The sequence below is a fragment of the Rhipicephalus microplus genome, chromosome X (genome assembly GCF_043290135.1).
Source record: "Rhipicephalus microplus isolate Deutch F79 chromosome X, USDA_Rmic, whole genome shotgun sequence".
NCBI classification, from domain to species: Eukaryota; Metazoa; Arthropoda; class Arachnida; order Ixodida; family Ixodidae; genus Rhipicephalus; species Rhipicephalus microplus.
This window is the reverse complement of record NC_134710.1, coordinates 357,608,848-357,634,874: the sequence shown is the minus strand read 5'-3', so window position 1 is coordinate 357,634,874 and position 26,027 is coordinate 357,608,848. Positions and strand designations below refer to the sequence as shown.

General features: G+C 42.0%; 1 protein-coding gene across 2 annotated transcripts in view; it reads right to left on the bottom strand.

The window, feature by feature from the left end:
- Positions 1 to 26,027, bottom strand: part of Sardh (Sarcosine dehydrogenase) — a 168,515-nt gene that overhangs the window by 69,562 nt on the left and 72,926 nt on the right. For both annotated transcript variants that reach the window (XM_037413481.2, XM_037413480.2), the window contains exons 15-17: positions 22,068 to 22,215; positions 21,502 to 21,595; positions 7,157 to 7,319 (exon numbers count right to left, since the gene is read on the bottom strand). In XM_037413481.2, the coding sequence (XP_037269378.2) occupies positions 7,157 to 7,319; positions 21,502 to 21,595; positions 22,068 to 22,215 (405 nt within the window). The remainder of the gene's footprint in view (positions 1 to 7,156; positions 7,320 to 21,501; positions 21,596 to 22,067; positions 22,216 to 26,027) is intronic.

Below are 26,027 nucleotides of genomic sequence, written 5' to 3'. Positions count from 1 at the left end.
AAAACACTTGCAATATGTTGCTGTGCAATGATAAGTCCTGTTAATGGCATAGAAAAAGATGTCGGTGCATTGACTGGATATAATATCATGACCAGCACTCCTGCTTTCAATCAGCGTTGGATCATCTCCTTCGCAATGATGCAGAGGACTGCACTTCAAGGGCTTTCCTTCACTTTGTAAAAGTGCCTCCTCACAATGAGGGAGCACCCACGTGCCGTGTAAGGGGCTCCATCCCTGTGCTTTTCAATGGTAATAAATGTTTCTACTACCACCTTGGCTGGATATATATTAACCCTTTCAGACACCACCTATGAGGAACTATCTGTAAATACACCAAACCGATACAATATTTCAAGGTACTCGAAATTCTATCGCAAGAACATTTCATCACATGTCTTTTTACATGGCTATAGCAATTAATTCTTTATTTATTCATTTATTTCATTCTATTATGACATCGAATGAGACCTAATGCCATAAATAAAGTGCAAGTTCATTTTCTGGCAAGTCCATTTAGAGAAACGAAAAATACTTTTGACGTGGCTTGCGGGAACGAGCTCATAGAATGACTCATTGATTGATATGTGGGGTTTAACGTCCCAAAACTACCATTTGATTATGAGAGACGCCGTAGTGGAGGGCTCCGGAAATTTCGACCACCTGGGGTTCTTTAACGTGCACCCAAATCTGAGTACACGGGTCTACAACATTCCCGCCTCCATTGGAAATGCAGCCGCCACAGCCGGGATTCGAACCCACGACCTGCGGGTCAGCAGCCTAGTACCTTAGCCACTAGACCACCGTGGCGGGGCCTCATAGAATGACTCATCGAACTGCTTAATGTCTTCAGCAAAACTGATCATCTACAACAGTACACTGAAAAATGAAGTTAAATGAAGACAAAATTTATTATGCAGGAGGTCCATTTAATCTAAAGCTTAATGTATCTTGCTCTCTCTTAGCCTCTGGTTGTTACAAATGGAGAAAACAAGTGGTGTACACAACAGACCTTTTTCAAACAATGCCAGCATGCCCCGCAGGTACACGGAGCACTATGGGAAAATTCTGCACATTGAGCGAGCTGGCTGTTCTTTTGCCTGCTGTTTGGTGGCATCATGGCAGTATGCAATGAAAATAACGCGTTGCTGCTTATTGACTATGTATACTAAACATAACCGATTGCACCTGCATGAATCTCTAGGAATGAAATGTGAAAGGAATAACCCAGTCAGACAGTGTAGTTATTTTACCGAAATTATGTATATCGAATGTAAAAGTTCAATGGCTATGCGAGTTTTCGCGTGCCAGTACATGTGCTCGAACATTACTATCTTTAGCATTGTGAGTTCACATTTATCCAACAATTACTTGTTCACAAGCCCCTATGACACCTAATGGGAGATGCGGTTCGGCAAACAAAAAGTTACCTCATTCTGCAGCCTAGGGCAATGAAATTATTTGCTGAATATATAGGCTTTTAAGCTGATTTCAAGTGATATTTATAGTAAGTTTCACAGTTTTCATTTTGTGCCACAACAACAGTTTGTTTGGGACAGATTTTTTATACCCCTAAACATGTATGGTTCTGAGCAATTATTGGCTCATATTGCTCCACATCAACTGTAGAATGCTAATAACTATCAAGAAACTGTACATACAACATTTCAATGGACAAGAAAAACGGTAATGTGAGAATTCTTAGAGTCCTCAGCCCATAATACTTGCTTACTTCAGCCTCATGTTAATTATACAGGCAATATCAAATTTATATAAGATACTTGCACCCTTAACATGATAAAAAGTATGTGGTCGAAATTTCCTCCCGATCAGGCTATCAGAAGTATCGAAAACATGATGTCCAAACTCAAGAACTTGCCCTAAAGTGCACTTGAGAAAAACCTATTTTAAAGGTACTATAAGTGAAAGCCCATCTATGCGGAAAAGATACGTTTTTTAAGATAATTTCTTCTATCACAAGAGCATGGAAATCATGGTTATTTTGAGCATGTAGCTTTAGTGAACTGCTTATGCGAAATGAAATGACAAGCAGCCAGGTGACAATTTCCAGGAGCCTCTAGAAAATGAGCTCTCCTTAATTTTGAGTAGCCAGCTTGAGCTCTTGAAAAGCGATTTCAACCTACTTCTTCAGTTGTTTTTTTTTCATGATGAAAGTATAGAAACACAGCTTGTGAAAGCAAATAAACATGAAAAATATGTCATTTTGAAAAAAAGAAAAGATGTGTTTTTCGACTCGCATCTCCCTTTAACTCTTTTGATACCACTCTTATTCAAATCGATCACCGGTGATCGACGCTTTTGGAGCATCGATTTGGCATGTTGAATTTATTTCTCACGCACTCAGCACTTTATAGTAGTCAGTCCAGCCACTAAACTTTCAGAATCAATTTGAATGTGTCAGTTTTGGGAACAAAGTGATTTTAGACAGACCTTTCAGCAAACTAATGTGCCTGTATTGTTGAAAAAGTGCACTAGGTTGACGAACTTGCAAGAAGTGCGTGCCCCTCATGATTATGCTACAGTAGCATCGAAGTTCTGCAATGAAAAGAACCTCTAAAAGCCAAATATCAAATTAAATTGTCAGCTTCGCAATTTGACTATCTTGGGCAGTAATAATTGCCAGAAATTCATGCAAGCTAATCAATAGAGAGCTGTTTCTAGGAGTCAGGAAAAATTCGTTCTACAAAAAATAATTATGAAGGTCCACCGTGCATTTAAAGTGTCGAGGTGGCCTTCCGTGACAGTTTCCAGCTGCTTTGGTTTCGCTGGCATTGTTATGTCAGACACAGGGTCGCATCTAGTATCACTAGTCGCTCCTATGACGTTGACGTTACGCGTGCATGGGTGCGCACTAGCGCTGCAAAACACATGCGCTGCTCAAAACTGTCTTGCAACCCCACTTGAAATAAGTGAGAACGAGGTTAGAGTTCGAGAATTACAGCACCTCAGCTTCAAGTTTTATGGCGACAATGTTTTGTGTCAGCCTGAGACTGTTCATCGACCGTTCATCGGTTTGTTTTGTTTACATCCTCAAGTTGTCTCCTCCACCACAAGTGCGTACAGCTTCTGACCTTTGTGCACAATCTTATAGCTACTCTGGTTACGTGCGTGGTCCAGACTTCGCTGGGGCGCGGTGTGCTGGCACTGGCTGCAAAGCTTCTCCTAATGACAAGAAGGCCCCCGGAGCACATCTTTGCCCCGACTACGAAGCAGGGTGAAACGCTTTAGAACTGCACACTATAGTGTCCCTTTTTTTAATAGGATATGCGCAAAAATGCAAAGAAGTATGCTTGAATGCATATATTGGAACGCTGACCAAAGCAGAGTGAGGTGGCTCAAGGAAAGAGGCGACACTAGATGAAATAGCGAAGTTCATTGGATATCTCATTTATAGAAAGATTATTCACATCATGGGTATCCATGTATATTGAAAAACTTGGAGACTCCTATTGCAAGACAGCAAAAATTTACTAAAAAAAAAAAGTGTACAAGTACACTTTTGTCTCGCGAAAAACCATGCGATGCTTTACCGCATGTCACGAGCAATGATGCAGTACCTCGCTTCTTATTTTATTTGTCTTTGTGAAGAGGAACAATTGTTCAACATTAATTATTTTTTATACTATTCCTGGGTCATTTATGTACAAAATGTAAATTCTCAATTTCTTTGTTTTGAATATTTTTGCATATATAGTGTTTTTTATTGCTCTGTTTACTAGCTGACAACCAAAAGTTCCACACTTTTCAAATTTTTATTAATTCTAAAATATCTTCACTGCTCTACACCATATATTTTTTGAAAAGAGCATTTCATTGTGCAAAGTTCGGTATGCTGCAATGCGTGCTGGAGTACTTTTCAAACTGGCAAAAACAATCTTCTTGAGACATGAAAAACAACCATTTTCGCGCGGTAATGAAAGAGTTGATGCAATAGCAGCTTGTGATCGGGTTGTTAACACCAAACTGCAGAGAGGTGTTCAGTATTCAGGTATACTTATATAAATTATTATTTGATTTAAATTGACGAGTCAACTGCTGTATAAGCAAGTGAATACATTTACACGTGCTGAGACTAAATTAGTTTTCGAGGTGCCTTGCTCTGATAATTTGAAGTTTCTTGGTACATGCTAAGTTTCACTGCAGAGCATGTTTGCTGGCAGTTCATGTTCAGCAAAACCGGTGATAAATTTTGCGTTGATGCATTCGAATATTGTTAAATTATGAGTTGTGATGTCATGCTTAAGCACAGTGTTGCAAAAAAAAAAACTTGCGCTTATAAACAGAGCAGTAGCATCAAGCTGCACACTGATCGCCTCGGGAAGGCGGCATATCATGCGTATCATTGCATCGGTTTGCAAAAAGCTCATTCTCATTGCAGCGAAAGATAAATATGGATGTCCTCCACACACAAATAATGAATAAAGTAGGAACACTGCAGTTATTCCACACATGCCTAAAAAGTCACATGGCCTGAAAGACGTAAAAAAACGATATGGGCTGACTAGTGTTTTCAGCACCAAACAAGCATAGTCACATTGGTTTCGTAGTGTGCAAGCAGTCGCCGAGGTCTCCTGTTGACAAAAAAAAATGTGCTCAAAGGCACGACAAAAGTTGTGTAGGTGGTGTTCATCAAATTCCTCTTTCATGTGTTAACAAGTACCACGGCCAGACTAGTCAGCCAGACACGCACCTCAAAGAGCATCACATTGACAGTCATGCAAATGTAATCCCTCATATGAAAGCATAGCAATTGTTTATTGTACCCTGATCAGGTCACACGAGGACTCTCAAGAGACATACTGTATCATAAAGAATACCACACTTTGTTAAAGTCAACTTTCTTTACATAACAAGGAATTCAGCTATATTAATCAACTGTAAACACACGCCTTGAGTTGTTTGAATACTTTTACACCTCATTATGACAGGCATGATGCATCTTCATATTCGTATGTTTTTCACACATGCAATAAACATTCAGTTATGAGCAATCACTTGTGGTGTGAGTATTTCTGTCTTTGTCCTGCTTCTTTCTTTTTGTGCTCTAAGTTTTATTTCAACCTGTAGCCAAAGAAGGTTGGTAGGCACTTATCATTTCTTACCAATTGTGCGTGCGATGCACACAATGTCTAGTGAATGCCTCTTATTTTACTAAATGCCGACTATACTTTCTACTCTATTAACTATCAGAAGCTCACAGTGTAATCAACAGCATGATTGGTGGGCATTGATTACTAAAGATTCCACGAATTGCAGGCCACTCGTGCACTTCTTTGGCAATCGATTGTATCTTTTCATTTTTTTTTCTTTCGTGCTGCAAGGCATAGTGGCACTAAAAAAAGAGAAAGGTGAAGAACTCTGAGCCGCTCAGCTGGTCCGACAGTTGGACAGATGGAAGGCTTAGAGACCATTCAAGCTAAACACTGAAGCTCGTGATAGGGTAACGTGGTAATATGCTGTGCTTAGCGAAATTCATATTATCTGAGAGGTGATGGCATCGTGCAAGTGGAACACTAAAGTGTGAGGCCCTGCACTCGTCAGAACAGCTGCTGCGGCATCCACACTTTTCCCACGAGCACTTGCGTGCCTGTTGGCAGCACTGGCGTGCTTAAAAACGGTCTATTGTGTACATAACATGTCAAAGCGTTAACCTGGTAGTGGAAGAAATTGGTTTGAGCTCGGGAGGTGCAGCACACAATCACCCAGCACCCAATGGACTTTTGCACCCCTCCTGTCTTTATTTTAACACCAATGATAGAGGATGCCAGGGGTTTTAAAGCGATACATAGCCATAGGAAGGCAGCTGAATAGAAAATTATAATTCTAGCTTTGACTTGTTTTTCATGTGCATAATGTAAACATATCTGCTAAAAATGTCCTGAACATTCGGCCCCAACACCAAAGGCCTCCTTCATGGTGGCTTTGGCAGGTCACAGCCGCTTTGGCCCAGAGTCCTACTTGCAACCACATTGTGAGCATCGTCAAGCATATCCGAGCATTCAGAGTGCAACTGAGTTGCAGCACTTGCACTCGAGAAATGTAGCAGCTTGATCCAAAGGGTCAAAAATCCAAAAGGTAGCATTGACAGCATTAGCAAAAGCTATATTACATATTTTACAAAGTATCATTTGTAGATTCATCAAATGACTAGCCAAGCACAATGGCTAAGCACAATGTTACGATTTCCCAACAACGAAACCAAGCAGCCTATCAGGCCATCCAGCTGAATGTGCAGAACTCCACTAATGCAGTACATGCACTTTTCACACCTACACTTTACATGCAGGTACAACAAGCTTTGTTTCTCCACATCTCATCTGCTCCTCACATGTTGCGGTTTTCCCTTCTTTCTTTCATTCAAAGTGAGGGTGTTATTCTGACAGACTTGACCCCTTCAGGTAGTATGCAAGGGATTATTGGTCAGCTGCCAGCTCGCGTTAAACTCACGTGCTACATAACGTCGACAGGCAGAAAAAGAGTGTTCCACACTTCTCGTCATGGCTACTAGCACTGCTGACTAACACTCCCAATTTTAAATGCACACCTATACCCCACAAAATGGAACGGAGGGATGACCGCCACCGCAGATCAGATGGTAGAGCATCAGACGCATTATTTAAAATCTGCAGGTTCAGTCCCTGCGAGCAGCAAGTCACCTTTTCGTCCACTTTCATTGCTTCAGATTTACATTCCAATCACTACTAACATCCCCTATACTTTCCTCGGCATTATGAACCAGTTTCACAAATACCAACACCACTGTGAAAAGCCCCGAAATGCTGATGCAACTTTGGGCTAAGTCACCACTGTGCATGAAAACAAAAAGACGCTCAAGAACACAAAGCTCATGCGAATGAAAATAAGCATGAACGTGAGATAGACAATTCATTTCGACGTGAACATTTTGTGGGATTCAGGTGGCTCGTATGCCGGCCAAACGCACCGGACTAGTACTCATGCACAATGGCGGCCATTTGTCGTTTCCTGTACATATGTACAGATGGCACTGCAACAGACTCTTTTGAAACTCGTCTATGCTCAGTTAGTTCTTATTAATACTGTATGAGAACTACTGCCACTTTTCAAGGTTTACCTGAAGTTGAATAGGAACAACGCAAGGCAAAGTTTCAATTCTTACCTTTCTCCATGCTTAGCGAGTCGATAGCTCGGTACCCAGCATTCACCAGACCAAAAGCCTTGCCGGCTTGGATAATTGCTGTATAGATGGGAACACACGATGCTGATGGAATGTGCAGCTCCCAGCCCATTTCACCCACGAATGTCAAACGTATGGCTCGCACCTGAAACATAAAAAATGGGCTTTATGCGAAGTGACGTACTGATTTTAAAACAAAAACAATCCAAAAATATTCCCCATTTATAGCCTTCACTAAATCTTCTGTGTCAGTAATCACATCCATAAGATACGGTAGCATAAATGGAACAAATGCACAAAAGGACTCTTCTGCCATGAATATTTCAATGAAACAAAAATCTACCAATCCTCCCTTTGAGATGGTATAATGACTGCCATCAATACAAGAAAAAGCTGACAGATAAAAAATACTGTTTATGAAGGGAAAGAAAAAAAAGAAAGAAGAAATTGCATCATAAGTTTCATCTGTTGACATATCAAGAATATAAGTAAAGGTAAGCACAGATTCAGATAAGTGCAAACGAACGAGTACGAAGGCTCAGACTAGTCTTAAAACGTATAAAAACTTACAAAAAAAGACAGTGCCATGTTCTTTTTTAGTAACTGTACGATAAAAAAACCATCACTGCAATTGTAAGCTTTTGCCGTTGTACTATGTGCCATTCATTCCGTGAAGTAATGAAAGCAATACTATGAGAAGCTGAAGAAAAAAATAGAGAGAGATGCATTGTACCAGATTTTTCGGAAAAACAATGAAAATTCCCCCATAGTTTTTATTAGTTTTCCCTAAAACTATACTGGATTTCATTTTTAAAAAGAGTCATAATACAGCCATTTATATATTGACTGCTTGTCATAGTAAATGAAAATAAGCTGCCATAGGAAGCAATATTGTAAGACCCTAAAAAAACTGGGCTCTCGGGACATATCTTTACCAGCGATTTCAATTTTAAACTGCTGCCTTTGAGGCCCTCTCACTGCTCGTGATGCTATTTTGGCATGCCCTGTGCAACAACATAAAGTTCTAGATTACGCACCATGGCTATGTTGCTTGCTTGCAACAGGCGACATTATTTCCTCTCAGATAAAATTCAAAACTACCTCAAGCATTCTGATCTACACACTGCGGTACGCAGTGCTGGGCAGTATGGAAGATTTATGTCTCTCGGGTAATATCTTAGATATTCATCATGTATCTATCGGTGTCCCAACTTGTCTTGCAAGACTAGTATCTGTATCTTCATTTCTGCTATATGCAATAATGTACCCTGTATCTTGAGATACAAGATACTGCCATAGCAGCACCAACGTGCAAACCAATAATCATACATTGGCTGAACTCGGCTTGTCAAGCTGACACTACTGCTGCTAAGTCACCTAAATACCATGACATTCTTTCGTCTTTCTGCCAAGTCCTCCAGCAAAGGCAGGCGGTGAAATCTGTGTTTCCCCCACTGGTAGAGCAGTCATGTGTTGAAGCTCACTGACAAAAATAAGTGCGCGAATGTCTACAAGCCGCTGCCCTAAATAATTTATTTATTTATTTATTTTCTCAATTTTTTCAGTGCCATGACACTTGCCCATAGCCACTATATTGTGCTGCGTACTCAAATAGATGCGGTGCCTTTCACATGCAAATTCCAATGCCACTGTAGAGTGGTTATAAAGTTTCTCCTGCATGCTACTTCATTACAAAGTTCAACCGAGAATAGAGTTGCTTTGTGCCTCACGCTTTTCACACATAAGTGATTTGAAGAATCTTGTGGATGCAAGTTCGGCTTGCATATGATAAGATTGACTAATGTGCAACAGAGATTCTAAAAACAATCACAACGCTTGTGCAAATGCTGGAGGTAATAGAACACGCATTCAAGTAACAGAAGATATCTTGGCATACTGCAAGTTTGTTTTTCCTGCTAAATGTGAAGTTTTTTCATCATAACCATAATTAGCAAAAGTGATTTCTTAGCTGTGTAGTGGACAGTGTGCTCTGCATCCGCAAAAGACAAAGAGGCTGAGAACTTCGGACTTCATGGCCGTAGCAAAAGCTTCATCACCAGGCTAATAAATGTTTGCTTAACGTGCGGTAATCTCCGCATGACCTACAATCACTTGTCTTCTTTAAAATCCTGTGTAAGGATTAGCAAGGGCTAGCAGAAGGACGAACGAAACCCAACTCGAGCTCCCACAGCTGTTTTCTGCTTGCATGCCCTACATTACCTAGGCCTCTGTATAGTTTTTGGCCGTTCACAGCAAAACATATTGTGTAATCTGCTGCAAAAACAAGTTCTCTGCATTATTATGTCTTTAACTGTCTGTATAATTTTTAATATTAAATATTTAGCTTCTGCTCGAGTTTGCTGTCATATCAAGGAGACGTTGAGGACCAATATGAAGTAATCTGAGTGTGCTCGGCATAGGTAAGTAAAACTTGTGGTGCACACTCAGACTCATTCATGAAATATATTTTGCACTTAGGGCTCGCTCGGACTCACTTACCAAATTTTTTATGAGCTGGAATTATTCGGACTCACAATCACGAACATTTTGTTAACTGGACTCACTCAGACTCCAATTCAACAAAATATTGCTAACCCAGACTCACGGTTTGATCAGAGTCTGAAAGAGTCTGAGCTAGTCGACTCATGCGTTCGTAAGTCTAGAATTAGCTTTTTCAACCATGTTTTCAATACTCTTTAACACCAATATTGCACTAATTTGTGCTCTGCTTGGCGCATTTTGATAAAGTAGCTTTGAATGCAACTTATGAGAGCTTGCACACCAGCAAGGTCATTTTTTTTTAAAGAGATGGTGTAATATATTTATTAGGAACTTGCCCGGAAGAGTTGGAGGAGGGGGTGAGGTCAAAGCACCCCCCTATGTAATTCGCACCTCTGATCAATAGAAATCGAAATGGTGTATGAATTAAACTGCTTTGGAATACATGTGAGTAGATGAGTATAAACGGGAATCCAGGTAAGGGCGACAGAAATGCTGAATATGAGTATATATGGTCACTGGTCAGCAAAAGAAAGTCGAACTCACTCAGACTCACTCAAGAAAAATATCTTACGCTTCGGACTGACTCGGACTCAGAGTCACCAAAATTTTTCTAAGCGGAACCTACTCGGACTCAAACTTTCGAAAATCTTTTTCAACTGCACTCACTTAGACTCAAACTCACGAAAATATTACTCACCCGCACCCACTCAGACAAAGACTCAAAGCTTAGTCTGAGTCTGAGTGAGTCCAAATGAGCCAACTCATGAGTGAGTAAGCCGACGTATGGTGCCCGGAGTACACAGTAACAAAGGTTCTATTTACAACTCAGTAAATAATCTGACAAGATTTGGAGGTGGGCCCTTGCTGAATGCAGATCATAACTTAAGGTTGCAGCAAAACAGCCGCTAAGAGTAAAGGCCCCAAACCTGTGCTTTTATTGAAATGCTTTATTGAATACGCATGTATTTACTATTCTTATTAGACTTCGGCGGGCAGATAAAAAGAGTAATTGAAACAGTAAAAATGGCATGAGGGGAGGGGGGGAACATTTGCACAATCATTGGTGCATATTTCAAATCTCCCGAAAAATGGAGGGGGCCCTATTTTACTTAGATATATTTTTCTTTTATAAAATCACCGCAAATTTTTTACTATTACAAATCACTGGACAATCGGAGCTACAAGTGGTGCTAGTGGGAAAAGCAGTGGTATCCTGACACAATTTATGCAGGAGACTATATCATCATATAGATCTACACATTCGAACCCACTTAAAAGAGACACTGATGCAACAGACTGATGCAACAGACTTAGAGTGAAGTAGGGGTTGATAAAAAAATGCTTACTTGGTACCCTGCTCATAAAAGACACCACATATAAAAAAAAAATAACTACTGACCGGTGCATGTCTTTTATAAAGGTGTTCAAATGTAATAATAAATTTGCAAATGTATCAAAGTATCTCAAGATACAACTGGGAACTATCGTATAGAATGCAATAATTACAGTAGCATCTTGTATCATATCGCGATACAGTTTCAAATTATTTTTGCCTGGCCCTGGTAGTCCATAGCATATTGTCGCGTATACCTGGAAGAAAAACGAAGATGAGTAAACATGCTGGCCACACCAATCTGCAGCGAGAGAGAAGACGACGACGCTAGGATCATCAACCTGTTGTCCGCTCCTGCGCTTCCCTTCGTGGCATAATAAATGGTGCCTTCAGCAGTGTACACCCTGATCTACGTGCGCAAAAGGATAGTTGAGGTGTAAAACTCCTGTGAGACGTAGGGGAGTGGTTCCAGAGGTTGTGTGCCCAATAGCCGTCACCAGGCAGTAGGTGTGTTGCTCTCGAATCATCGTGTGGTCATTCAGACGATTGTGTAATGTGTTGAGGTGGGCCATAGTGTGTTGCTCATGGGTCGTCATGAGATCGTTCAGACAGTTGTGTAAAGTGTAGTGGCGGGCTATACTGTGGGGCTACATGACGAGGATTGCAAAATGATGAGATCTGTTTTAAACATCACAGGAGTAGCAGACTGGGAGAGGTCAAAACATCGAATGTTCTTCAATGAATCAAGCATCATCTTCTCTGGCGTACTGGGTCGGTTTGTCCCGTATATCATAGTGACAGAAAGAGTGTCGTGAAGAAGGCAGACGCTGAAGGCGCCGGTCATGGCTGGGATCTAAAAAGCTTGATGTCCTCCTTGGCTGTGAGGCTGCACTGCCCTCAACAGCTGCTGCACTAACCATAGGCTGCGAAAGGGCTGGGGAAGGCAGCACAGTCTCAGCCTCATGTGACGCATATAACGAATGTTGGTCATATACTGAATTGTGGTCAACTACTGAACGTGACTGCTCTCTATAGCAAGAAAGTTCTTCGCAAACAATCTGTCGAATCGTCAAATACAGGTATGAAACCTGTTGTAACATTTGTAAGCCGGTTAAACTTTGGAGCAATCCTGCACATTTTGAGCTGTTTGAAAGTTCGGCAAAGCCCAATGAGATCGAACACCGAGCCTCTTTTCCGATGAGGAAATTATAGACATCCTCGGGTATGCCTTTGAGCAAATGTCTAACTTTGCCTTCTTCTGAAATTTTAGCATTGACCACCTTGCAGAGCTTCAGCACATCCTCTATATATGTGGTGCATGTCTCACCTGGCAGCTGCGTGTGCTGAAACAATGTCTGCTCAGCCTGCTTCCTTTTGATGCCTGAGTCGCTAAAACACGCCTTCAGTTCTGCAACAAAAACATCCCACGTCGTCAGCGTGTCCTCATGATTTTCGTACCCCACGAGTACAGTATCCATAAGGCAAAAGACAATATTGATGAACTGAGCGGCGACATGCCAGCCGTTGTACTTGCTGACTCTTGTACTGGATGAGCCACGCGTCGACATCTTCTGCCAATTTTCCGCCAAAGGGCGGAGGTAGTACTGCAGCAGATCACAATGTGCTGCCTTGGAAGCATCTCCTTCTTCAGGCATGTTGGGGACAATCTCGTAAGATGGCGAGAGGCCGGCAAGTCCATGGCTTCGACGAAGCTGCAGCAGTGATGGTTCCGTCGTTTTGTGCGGGTGCCCCGCACCTCCACCACTTTGTGTGCTTAGAGGTGGCAGGGTCTGTAGACGACCGGCTGGAGCAGTCAATGGGCGTTTGTGGAGCTGACACTGCTTGCAGCTGGCCACATACAATATGTTATGACGGGTTGAAAAAAATTAACACAACCCCAGTGGCCTACATTCAGGTGTTCGTGTTACTTTTTTTGTGCGTGCTGCACGCACTTCATCAATTTTGTATTAGGTCATGTTAAGTGAAGCTGGCACAGTGCAAGTGCAAAGGAAAACATCAAATCCATTTTGTTGAATGTGCTAAGGAACTGTAGAATGTTAACCTTTCTTGTGGTGTCAAATATGTTGGTCATATAGGGTGATGCCTGAATATATGGTTAAAAGAACGTAATATGAAGGTGCAGAAAAGAAATGAGGGTTTTGTCACCCTGTACTGCCACAAGTGCAATAGCACCCCAGTATTTCAGCAAACTGCACTACTGGTGAAAACACGTGAATAATCAGACAAGAGTGATTGTTGAGGTCTGTGTAAATGTCAAGAGAGACTGTGTCCACAAGCCCTCCTTTACCTTGACCCTCAGAGAACTGGCATTTCCAGAAGGCACAAGCCATGGCACACACTCTTCGACATTCATTCCTTATCTTGTTTTCTACTTCTGCATTTGTGCATTGTGACAACTGTTACGTTCAATATTTCTACTCAGCTTCTTGAAGTCTGTTACACGATGATTTGCGTGTGCGCATGTGATGGAGTATGCTGATGTATGTGAGCGGATCCCCAGTTAGAAGTCAGTCTTTGTCTTTATTTCCTTCTTAGTCCACTCCTGTGCAGTTTGTTCAAGATGAATTAGCAACTAACGTAACTACTTTGAGTAAGAGGTAGTGTTGCCCATAAAAATGGATGTGTGTGCATAGTGCAATTATGTCTAATTAGGTGCAGTTTCTGCAGCAAGGGTTGTTACAGCGGCGCTACAGTGAGCAGTGAGAGGGTGAGTGATGGAGGTTTGCACGTATGGCCATGCAAGTGTATAATGACGGAAGAAATGTGGGTTTAGCTGCTCATGCTTCGCTGTCTCTACAAACACGATGCAAGAGACATTGAGATCCCGAACTGCAGAAGCAACAAATAAAACGACAGGCATGACAAGTGAAAGATGTAAATGTACATGAACAACACAAAGAGCTCCCAGGGTCCCTTGTGCATTCACACTAAGATAACTTGAAGGTGCAAGCTATGTTTTTTTTCTTTTCAGTCAATGTACTGATCCTCCCCCTGCCCCCTTTGAAAGCTCTCTGTATCTAACATGGTTTTGTACTGGCTCTATGGTTGGCCCACCTTTGACCGAGCAATGACATCATGTGATGACGTCATCCTGTGATGTCACACTATGTGACATCTTGATGACATCACAAATTTTGGCGATCTGCAATGTCATGATGATGCCATCACATGATGGTGATATTTTGCATCACTTGCACTGATGCCACCGATGGTCAGTTTTCATGTTTGATGAAGCATCTAAGACTTTCATCTTAAAAAGGGCTTGCATAAATCGTTCGAGGGATCTACTTTAAGGGGAGCTGCATGTTGAAAAACGCAACTTTTTTTCATAGTTATTGTGCTATCACCGTATCGCGAAGCGCCGAGTGATAAGTCGGACCGATCCATGGACGGGGAACCACTGCCTTTATTTTGATGGCAATCGCTTATATACAGATGATAGCATTGACAGCGCCCCCTATACACTACACAACACATTCCCCCCTCATAAAAATTAACAACACAACTAAAGTCAGTCTACTTTCGCGCACTCACTTCACAGCACACGTTCACTTCACCACACTTGATGTTCTTGTAGTCAGGTCAGCTCGTAGTCTTGATACCGTGTTGGCATTCTTCTTGTTCGTTCCGGCCTGGTGCGTGATGGTGCTGTGGCTGTGGCCAACTGCGACCGAGATGTGTCCTGCTGATCGGGAACCTCTAATATGGGCTCCGTTACCGTGGTTTGTGCACTGTCAGAATGGTTAGCGCTTCCCTGGGTGTCTTCTGATGGACCCACTTCCGATTCATTCACGACTATAGGGTTTTGTGGCTGAGCCATCTTTCCTATGTGAAGATCCATGTCGTAGGAAAACCCCGAAGATGCATTGCGTCGCGCTGTAACCGCGTCAGCTAGTGCCTGTGCCTGTCCTGTCCTTCCTTTACTAATTACTGTTAACTTTGATGCGTTCCATTTCGTCCCGTTTGCCAGTAGAAACGAATTCGTGCCCACACGTCTCTTCACCTGGATCGGCAAAGAAAACTTGTGTTTCGTCTTCGGTCCGCCTTGTTTTACTTTTACGAAATCTCCTGGCTCAATGACAGACGCTCTGGCACCTCGTTTTTCATCGACGTACTTTTTTGTTCGTTGTTGCTGCTCCTTAACGCGCTGTTTCAACTTTTCCATGACGACACGCGGCTCCTCAAAAAATTCCCTTTCTGGGAGGCCAACAACATCCAATCTCGTTCTGGGTTTTCTTCCATGCAGCAGGTAAGCCGGCGACGCTCCTGTAGTTGCATGCGGGGTGGCCCTATAAACACCCAGGTAGTCCCAAATTGCCTCCTTCAGTGGTCTTCGCTCCAATGCCGCAACCTGCATATACTCCTTGAGAACGCGGTTGAACCGCTCAATTTGCCCATTGCATTGCGGGTAGTACAATGTTGTAACACAGTGCTGAATTCCCCGGTCTCGTAAAAACTGCTCAAAACATGTCGACATGAACTGACGCCCATTGTCAGTCACAATGCTTTTCGGGTACCCTTCTCTCGAAAAAATTTCCACGAGTACTTTCACTACTGCCTGTGCAGTTATTGTGGACACAAATGCCACCTCAGGCCACTTGCTGTGGTAATCAATAATAGTGATTGCAAACCTGCACTCTGGAGGGGCTCGTTCCATCGGCCCAACGATGTCAATTCCAAGCTTTTCCCACGGCTTCTCGGGCCACTGCACTGGCTCCAACGGGGCCCTTACAGTTTTTGCAGATTTATCTGATGCTTTGCAGACAGCACAATTCCTAACCAAAGATTCAACATCACTGTCCATTCCGGGCCACCAGTACTGTTCCCTCAACCGTTGTTTGGTCCTTACAATGCCTGGATGCGATTCGTGTGCCATCATGACCAGCCTGGAAGCAAGTGCTGCTGGGGGAACGACCCGTTCAGCGCGAAACAATAGTCCGTCTATAACCGACAGTTCTTCTTGCATACGAAAAAACAATTTTATGTTTTCAGCTAAACAGCCCTTTTCCGGCCATCTGGACATAACATACTGTGCCACCTCATTTAACACTGAATCCTCAGCTGTCGCTGCCTGCAACTCACTCTTTGTGATCATGCTGGAAACCACAGCAACTACTTCCTCCACAGGGTCGTCCTCTGCAGGGGTCAACGGTAGCCTAGAAAGCGCATCCGCAACGACATTGGTGCTCCCCTTTGTGTACTGCACCGTGAAGTTGTATCTCAGAAGTCTAGCAGACCAGCGTTCAATACGCAGTGGCCGTCTTCCAACCCCATTTGTGGACAGCAGTGTCACCAAAGCCTGATGGTCAGTTCGTAAGACAAACTTGCGGCCCCACAGATAAACATGCCAATGTTCGCACGCCCATAAACATGCCAGCGCCTCTCGTTCCCCGGTAGAGTACTTGCGTTCTGGTGGCGTTAGTGTCCTCGAAGCGAATGCCACTGTACGTACTTCTCCGTCGACTACCTGCTGTAGCACAGCTCCCAGTCCATATGCCGAGGCGTCAGTGGTCACTTGTACAGGCAAAGACTCGTTGAACATGGCCACCACCCCACATGACGACAGCATCTTCTTGACCCTGCAAAAACTCTCCTCGGTGCTCTGGTCCCACACGAACTTCTGTCCTTTACGAAGAAGCCGTCGCAGCGGCTCCACCACCTCTGCATAATTGGGGAGAAAATGAGAGTAATAGCCTATGAGCCCAAGGAAAGACCGCAGCGAGACTACATCGGCAGGCGTTTGTGCTTTCATCACAGCATCCACCTTTGACTTAAGTGGGGCCAGACCTCTTGCACTCACGTGATGACCCAAAAAGGAGAGTTCCTTGACAGCGAATAAGCATTTCTGATTCAGCTGCAGCCCCGCCTCAGCGATCCGATGCAATACCTCGCGAAGGTTACGGTTGTGCTCGTGCTTAGTCTTTCCAAAGACTATAATGTCGTCGATATAAAACAACACGCCCTTGCAGCCCTTCAATATTTCTTGCATCATTCGCTGAAACGCGGCAGGTGCCGATGCGAGGCCAAAACAAACTCTGCAGAACCTAAATAAGCCTTCGTGCGTAATAAACGTCGTTATTTCGCGACTCTCTTCGGCTAATTCCACTTGATGGTAGGCTGCAGCAAGATCCAGTTTCGAGAACCATGCTGCTCCGCTCAGCGCATGTAACAGTTCCTCCGTGTGCGGCAAAGGGAATCCATCAATGACTACTGCTTTGTTTGGCTCGCGCAAATCGACGCATAGGCGAATAGTTCCATCTTTCTTCTGCACAACCACTATAGGAGACACCCATTCCGCAGCGCTAACCCTTTCTATAATGCCTGCATCCAATAATCTTGTCAGTTCAGCCGCTACTTTATCTCGCAGCGTCAGGGGCAAGCGTCGAACTTTCGCTGCTACTGGTTTTATGTCTGCGCGCAGCTTTACAGAATGTACAAAGTTTTTCGCTAAGCCCAACTTATCAGCGAAAAGAAAAGAAAACTCACACAATTCAGAAGGGAGCGACTGGGGGCTGGCCGTGACTTGTAGACATTCCAATGTAGAACCGATGATGTTCAACTGTAGCTGGTGCACCGCGTCTAGTCCCAGTAATGCCACGCCCTGGGGAACAACGTAAAAGCGGAGGCAAGCCGAGTTTTTCCCGCGTACAACTCTGGCTGTGAACCATCCCAAGACTGGAATTTTCTTCTGTGAAAAATCACGCAGCGTCGCTGTAGCCGCAGTCAAAGGAAACCTGTTGGCGAACTTGTCTCGGTAGACGTGGTCGGGCAAAATAGACACCGACGACCCAGTATCCACCAGCAACTGAAGTGGCTCGTTCTCAACAACGACGTCAACTACCAAAGTCCGTCGTTCCACTTGTCTGACCGCCAGCACAGTGAGCACGCCTTCTTCGCTAGCGCCGTCGTTCCGGACCGTCCGTACGTTCTGCTCCCTCCTCATGCCACAGACCGCTTGAAAATGTCCCATCTTGTGGCATTTGGAGCAACGTTTCCCCCGTGCTTTACATTCCTGTGAATTAGCGAGGTGCCTTGTAGAGCCGCACCGGTAACACTTGCGCACCGACGTCGCTGTCGAGTCGCCGTCTGGGCCTCTGCCTTGGAATACGTGCTGTACTATGTCCGTTTGTGGCGACCCTTGGTCATAGACCGCAGCGCCCTCCGCTGCCTGCTCGTACGTCTGCAGCATTTCTACAGCCTCTGCCAGCGTAAGTTGGGACCCCTTCACGAGCAGTTTCTGTCGCAACTCAGTGCTCCGTATTCCATCAACAACCCTGTCTCGCAGAGCCGCCTCCAAGAAATCCCCGAAGTCACACGTCTTCGCTAACTGTCTGAGGTTACTGACGAACTCCCGTATAGGCTCATTCGGCAGTTGCCGACGTAAAGTGAATCGACGTCGCTCTACCAGTACGTTGACGGTGCTTGAGAACTGACGCTCCAATAGGCCCAACGCCTCGATGTAACTATCTCTTCCACTTGCCTCCGTCTTATCTTCTGTCGTGCCTGGCGTCCGCGCCGGCTCTGGGCCCAGTGTGCGAAAAATACGGCGTCCCTCGACCCCGAGACATTGCAGTAGAATGGCCTTTTTCCGTGGTGGCGGTTGCGCGTCCATCCCCGTTGCTTCAAGGAAATTTGTGAAATCATCGCGCCACTGCTCCCATGGGATTGTCGCATCTCCAGGAGTCTCCAGAAAAGGCGGTAATGGCGGTAGTCCGTACGTTGCCATCTCGTAGGCGACGCCCCTTAAAACGGCAGGAAACGGTTCGTCGCTAGCTCGCTAGCTTCGCCGACTGCGCCAGAATGTGCTATCACCGTATCGCGAAGCGCCGAGTGATAAGTCGGACCGATCCATGGACGGGGAACCACTGCCTTTATTTTGATGGCAATCGCTTATATACAGATGATAGCATTGACAGCGCCCCCTATACACTACACAACAGTTATCTATTTTTCTTTATTATTTGCTTCTACAAGTTTGGTTTCTCTACTATCATAACAAAAAAAACTGAATGTTGTAACTAAACTAAAAGTAAGTTAAAATCGCTTTTAAAGAGCACATGGCGGAAGCTAAACACTAAAGATAGCTCATTCTGCAGAGCCCCCTAAAAAGTGTCACCTGGCTGCTTGCAATCGCATTTCACATGAGGAGTTAACTAAAGCCACATGCTCAAAAATCACAATAATTGCCAGGCTACCATGATGGAAGAAATCATTTTAAGAAACATATCTTTGCTGCATAGATGAGCTTTGACTAATACCTTTAAAATGTGTTTTTCTCAAGATCCATTTTTGGGCAACTTCTTTAGTTTAAACATCATGTTTTTGGTACTTCTGATGGCCAGATCAGGATGAAGTTTTGACCAGATATTTCTTAAGATGTGAAGAGTGCATGTATTACCGTTAAAACTTTATATCACCTGTATAATTATTACAAAGCTAAAGCAAGCAATTAGTATGGGCTGATGATTCTAAGAATTCTCACATTACAATTATTGTTGTCCGTTAGAATGTCTTATACTCACTTTCTTGGTGGTTATTTGCATTCTACAATTAGTGTGGAGCGATACTAGCCATTAATAGCACAGAACCATAACAGTTTAATGGCATGAAAAGTTTGTTCAAAATGAACTATATATTACACATCATGGCACAAAACGAAAACTGTGCAAGTTACTCTAAAACTAATTACATATTTGAAATCAGCATAACAGCCTATATATAAAACACAAAATTTATTTTCCCTGGGCTACAGATTAACAAAACTTTTTTTTCGAATGACATTTTGCCTTAATGCCAAACATACTATCCACTGCTCATTACAGATCATGTTGTCCTAATTAAATGCAGCCAGGCTTTCGTCTTCTTATGTTACAAGAATGTAACACCTGCCAAATTTTAAACCAACCAGATAAAAGTAAAATAAATCAGAGAACCAGTTGAGGAACTATCCACAAAACATGTAAGGTAACTGTAATGTATTCCTGGTTTTTGCAACTGTTTTCAGTGGCTAATACCACTGTCACATGAGAAAGTTTAATGTCATTTTAGTCGAATGAGTAATGACATTCGACATATCGAATGACATTAGGAGACGTGTGCTGCTACATGGGAAGATATAATGTAATTTGTAAATGATGGCGATCGCGATGTCGCTCGGACGGGACTGAACAAAAAACAGTCCAAAAAACAGTCCCAGCGTGTGTAAAAAATTTATTATGTATACTAAAGGTTATAAAAAATGCTTCCACATGGATGAAATAAATTGAGAATGAAAGGTTATTATGCAGTTTCTTAAATATCTCAAGAAAAGCTCGTAGCTCATACGAAGTCGAGGCGAGACTGCGGCCACTATCGCTCTTGGGGTCACGTCGTAACCGTTCAATATGGCTGACATGGCGGAGTGCGAGGAAGCAACTACAACTTCTCGCACCGATCGGATAAGACGCGTGAACCTCCGCATTGCGTTTGGCGCATCTCTGCTCTCCTAAATCGTCCTCCCATAATCTTATCAGAGTGAAAGTTTCAGCTTCCGTCCAACGGACCCTTTCTTTCGACGCAGGCTGCGTGCCGCTACCCACCACGTCGACGACATGGTATACATGGGTTCCGCGAGTCAGTTGTGGGCTACCTGACAGCTCCGAGGCTGGCGTAAACACTGAGCACATGGCTGACATGGCCAACATGGACGGCAACGCTTTTGAGAATGTCGCTGTGAACGAGAATATTCACATTTTTTTTCAACGGCTCAGTTGAATTGTATGTAAATAAATTAAAGAATTCCTAAAAACAAAACCATTTATTACTTGTTATGATTTATTAACCCCTTCATATATAATCTGTTCACTGCCCTCTTCCGGCGACAGTACATCTTCGTGACGAAAACTCCTTCGAATGAGTTCGGCTAGCTCATTCATTTTCTCAAGTAATTTTCTTTTAATGACATTAGACATACCCATGTGACAGCCAACTAATATCATTAAATGTAAATGTCATTGGGTGCAAATGACATTAAACTTTCTCGTGTGACAGGGGTATTATATACAAGAAAAGCATAATTTTTAAAGTCAGCCTCCATTACTACTAAAAAGCCACAGATGGGGGTGGCGTTTTACTAAACTGCCTATTAGCCCTGCCAAAATGCTACATAGCTCAGTTGACACATTAAAAAAAATTTAATATGCATGTTTCCTTGCAGTAGCCATTGCCCTAAAATGTGACCAGCCTACTGTTCAACATGCAATGCTTAATACAGGCCTTCAAATTGATGTCAAGGCCCCGTTACCTCTTTTTTTTTTTTGATAAATGCCTCAAATGCCTCAAATGCCTCAACACAATAGTACTTTAGCCTGATAGTCCTTAAAAAGGTACAACAATGAATATATTAAAATTAAACCAGATGGCCGTTTTCGTTGTATTGTCAATGAAGCCAACTAATCTTGCAGCTCAATAATTTCACAAGATCAACTCTTACTTTGTGCCCAGCAAAAGTGATGACCTTGGTTGTGGAGAAGGGAAAAGAAGCATCCGAAAGATCTGTGTCGGTGAGCGATTGCAAAATTTGACGGCTAAAAGAGGAAGCAGAGGAAGAAACAATAAGCATAATTAACATCAATTGCAACGAAAGTAATATAATATAGTGTGAGTATGAGTCACCATGTGAGTGTGAGTCAACAGTGTGAGTCGCAATATCTTGGTAAGGGCCTAATTCATATTGTTTTTGTAAGTAGCCTGCCTTCAGTTTGTGAAATAGAGACCTCACAAATAACTCACGGAGTTACATTTTTCAGCATGGCCATCTCATGAAGTTTAGTACATAGCCATTTTCTATTACTCTAATATTTTGGCTCATAAAAAACAAACATAAAAACATAGTTCCAAAAGTATGGTGATGAAGAAATATATGTTACATACCGTAGCTCTGTCAAGAACTGCAGTGAACATGAAATCGTATGAATGAAAGGAATGCACAGCCATTCACCTAGTTCGCAACCTGAAGCAGCTACAAGGAAATAAAATACTAGCAGAAAGGATGCCAACCTTTTTGGACCTTGTATGCTGAGCATCCCCATATTTTCAGACTCATCAGCAATGGAAACATTGAACTTGCAATCTTGTACAACAGAGCGAATGTGAGAAAGGCAGTGGTTAGCGCTCGCTCCAGCAGCTGCCACATAAAATCCATCACCTAGAAATGAGGAATGCACATGAGTTTACTCTGAACAAAGGACAAAGCGCATACTTTTGAATATTTTACGAAAGCTTTCGGGAGGGCCAACTACACAAAAACAACTTTCACGAAATACAAAAAAAGACTAAACAGAGATACATATTTAGGTAGTTGTCTGAAACAATGTGTGACAGAAACTAGTATTTCTGACACTTTAATATTTCTACCATGGCCAGAAAATGACATGTGGGACACAAGAGACACCATCAGCAGGAAGAGATCGCAAGCTACAAGAGATAAATTCAGCCACAAAAAGCTGTATTTATTTCACCAGGTAGTCAGGGTCACTGCACTGGTTGTAGATACCGCTATGGGTAGCAACGTCTCTAATCATATATACATTAATTGCTTTACACTCCCCAAACAGACTAAGTGCAACATTTTTTAAACGATGAGAAATCATCAAACAAGGTATGTGGCTGGAGCAAGAGATGTCAATTACAGGCAGAAGGAGCTCACCTCTTCTCTTTCCTCAGGCCATATACCTCAGCAGCCCCAATTACCAGGTGTAGTTTAGTCTAAGAATGTAGTTCATAGCTGGATCACGGGGAGATGCGACTCGAAAACCGGAAGTTTTCTTCCAAAACTACATATTTTTTGTTTTTAATTGCTTTCAGAAGTTCAGTTTCTCTACTTTCCTGACAAAAAAATCAGGGCTGTAGTTAAACTGAAAGCAGGCAGAAATTGCCTTTAAAGAACACAAGGTGGCTATAGAAAACTAAAAAGAGCTCATTGTCCAGAGTCCCTTATAAATTGGCTCCTGGCTGCTTGCTATTGCATTTCGAATGAGGAATTCACCAAAGCCACGAGCTAAGAACAGCCATGATTCCCAAGCCTTCATAATGAAAGAAATCATTTTAGAAAGCACATCATTGCTACATAGCTGAGCTTTCATTTATATGTTTAAAATAAGTTTTCCTCGAGATGAAACTTTAAGGCAACTTCTTTTTTGAACTTCTGATAGCCAGATCAAGATGAACTTAAAGCAAGGAATTAGTATGGCCTGAGAATTAAAGACTTCTCACATGAAAATTTTTCTTTATTTAAATGCATGATAAACACTTTTTCAATAGTTATTTACATTCTACAGTTAATGTGGAGCAATATTAGCCATTAATGATTCATAATTACAAAAGTTCAGTGGCAAAAAAAGTCTGTCCAAAAAGAGGTATATTAACGCGAAAGCGCTAAAGAGCTCGTTTCGCAGCGATTCCGACACCGGTGCCGGCGTGGGCATCGTTGATTGTGAGCAAAATATCATCTTGTCCAAAAAATCACAAAAGATGCCACTAAAACAAATAATAAAAATTTTTAGGTCCGAGTTAGGAGTGAACCCAGGATGTTTATGTTGCAAGCAGATTTTCTACCACACAGCCACGCGTCTGCTTAGAAATGCAGTGAAAACAACTATCATGCTTTATAAACACACATATTCTGTACATAGGCTTCATAATACAACATATAAATTAGCAGTAATATTGCGTGGTACAAGTGTACATTGCCATCAGGAGAACGTGTAATTATCATAATGACTGCTTAGTATAAGGCCAGCCATTCATTACAAAAAGCACACATGTTACTGCACGTATCTCCTTAATATCACATAGAGGGTGCATAGCAAGTTCGAAAACATTTTACAAGCATGATTGCTTGTTATTTAAAGCATAGTACCCATTACACACAATGTAGCCATATCGGAAAGCTTCACTGACACAAGCCACTTTCAACTTTATAGAATAATCCACAGTTTAAACTTCTTGAGTAGCATCATACAATAAAAAGTATGCACTAAGTGTTTGGAGTACGCGTTAGGGACAGGATATCGCTATTGCGTTCAGCTCTTAAAGGCGAAGCTTATTTTACACATTCATTGTCATAGTACAAAACAAAATTATGCAAGTTACTGCAAAACTGATTACATATTTGAAATCAACATAAAAACTTATGTAAGCCATAAAAATTTCATTGCCTTAAGCTACTGAGTAAAGAAACGTTTTTTTTAATGAATCACCTCTTGAATCATTATTAATATAATACACACATAAAAATGTTTACCACAACAATGATTTATTTTTGGTGGCTCCATCAACATGTGCAGCATAGTTTAATAGATACTTCATTGTGTTTTAATATGAATAAAAGTTTTCAAAAAGCAATAACAAATTTTTTTTTAAGTGTTGGCATCTTCAAGAGGTAATATAAGATAAGAAGTAGGGTGAAATATATGATTGGCTCTGCGTAATAATTACGAAAAGCATAACTATAAGCAAAGTTAGAGCAAGCGCGAAGCCAAACGGCAGTGCTGCAGTGGCCGCTGCATCGCCGCTTGGAGGTTATTAAGTGAAAACACAAAACTCACTCTTTCTAAACATACTCATGTATAGGTCAAGTTAGTACACAGCTGCTTGAAGGCAGAGTTGCCAGTTCTGCTTACAATAATTGGATATAGGTTGCTTCTTTCGCCGACTCGCTGGTAAAACTTTCTGTTCACTTGTGATGTTTTTTGGTGCGCTTATTTGCATTTTTCTAGTGAATATAGTTATTTTAGTGATCATGATGTTTAGCTATGCATGTTTGTGATTCACTAAGAGTGTGTTTATCGATGACTTCGAATAGTTGAGTGTATAAGTTAGCGCAGGGTTTCTTATCAAGGGGAGCAAAGGTTTACCACAGCGCCCTCTCGCATCTACTAAATCAATGTATGGGGCAGATTTCTCGTGCCCTTTCCCCCCATGCGCATGCCTATGGTTGAGTGTTGAAGTTAAACATAATGTTGGGGGAACCAACAACTAATGTTAATCATGTGCAGGCAAACGTGCCTTCAACCAAATAGAGACTGCCCTAGAGACAACATCAAAAATAGCTATGTGCTTTCATTCATAGTTGCGCATATTTGTGCTATACAAAATAATTAGGTGATTTTTTTAAACCCTGCTTCAAGTTTTAGTGACATTTTTAATCATTTTTAAATATTACAAAATTGATTGTTTCCACTTGTTCTGGGCTTCTTTTGTGATGACTATTCGTTTGTTTGCCCAATGGCATTTGGCAACCCTGTTAATGAGGTCTGGTGATGGTAAGTGTGGTGCATGGCTTTTCTTTGCATTGCACATGGTGAAGTGTTGCTCAACACGAGCTACTTACGAGACACATCCTGTCTAAAGGCAGCAGATAGAACTTGATGAAGTTATACTTTTCTGTTTGCATGCCATGCAAAATCTTTTCACCTGTATAGCAAATGAAGATTTCACCAAAATATTCCTAGCTATCGTACTGTTTAAGGTAAGACTGCCATTTATGCTAATGAATGTATTATATTCATCAGGTGAGCTTGACAAAAAAAAAATTGAAAATCCACACAGCCTTATTTACAAGAAAGGGAATATCAGAATTCCAGTAAAACATTGGCCTTATTTCAATTTTGAAATCTTCTTGTAACTATATTATGCCTACACTCACTGTTATATTACCGAATTCATTTTTTCATGTGATAACACCTTAACTAATCTGTTATCCTTCAGTAAACAGATTCAAAGTTGACCTATGCGCATTATAACCTTCTCCTGTTTTATATACAATTCTACTTTATTACTTTTTCAGCACAAAGTTTCATCTGTGAAAAAGAGCTTAAAAAAACCTTGCAACACTTTTACAGATAATGACTGAATGGCTTTATTAAAAAGAGTTTATTGTCTCACGAAAAGAATGCCTACAAATTTTTTATTTATAAAGTATGCGTGTAGTTACAGGGATTTATTACACCCTTCAAG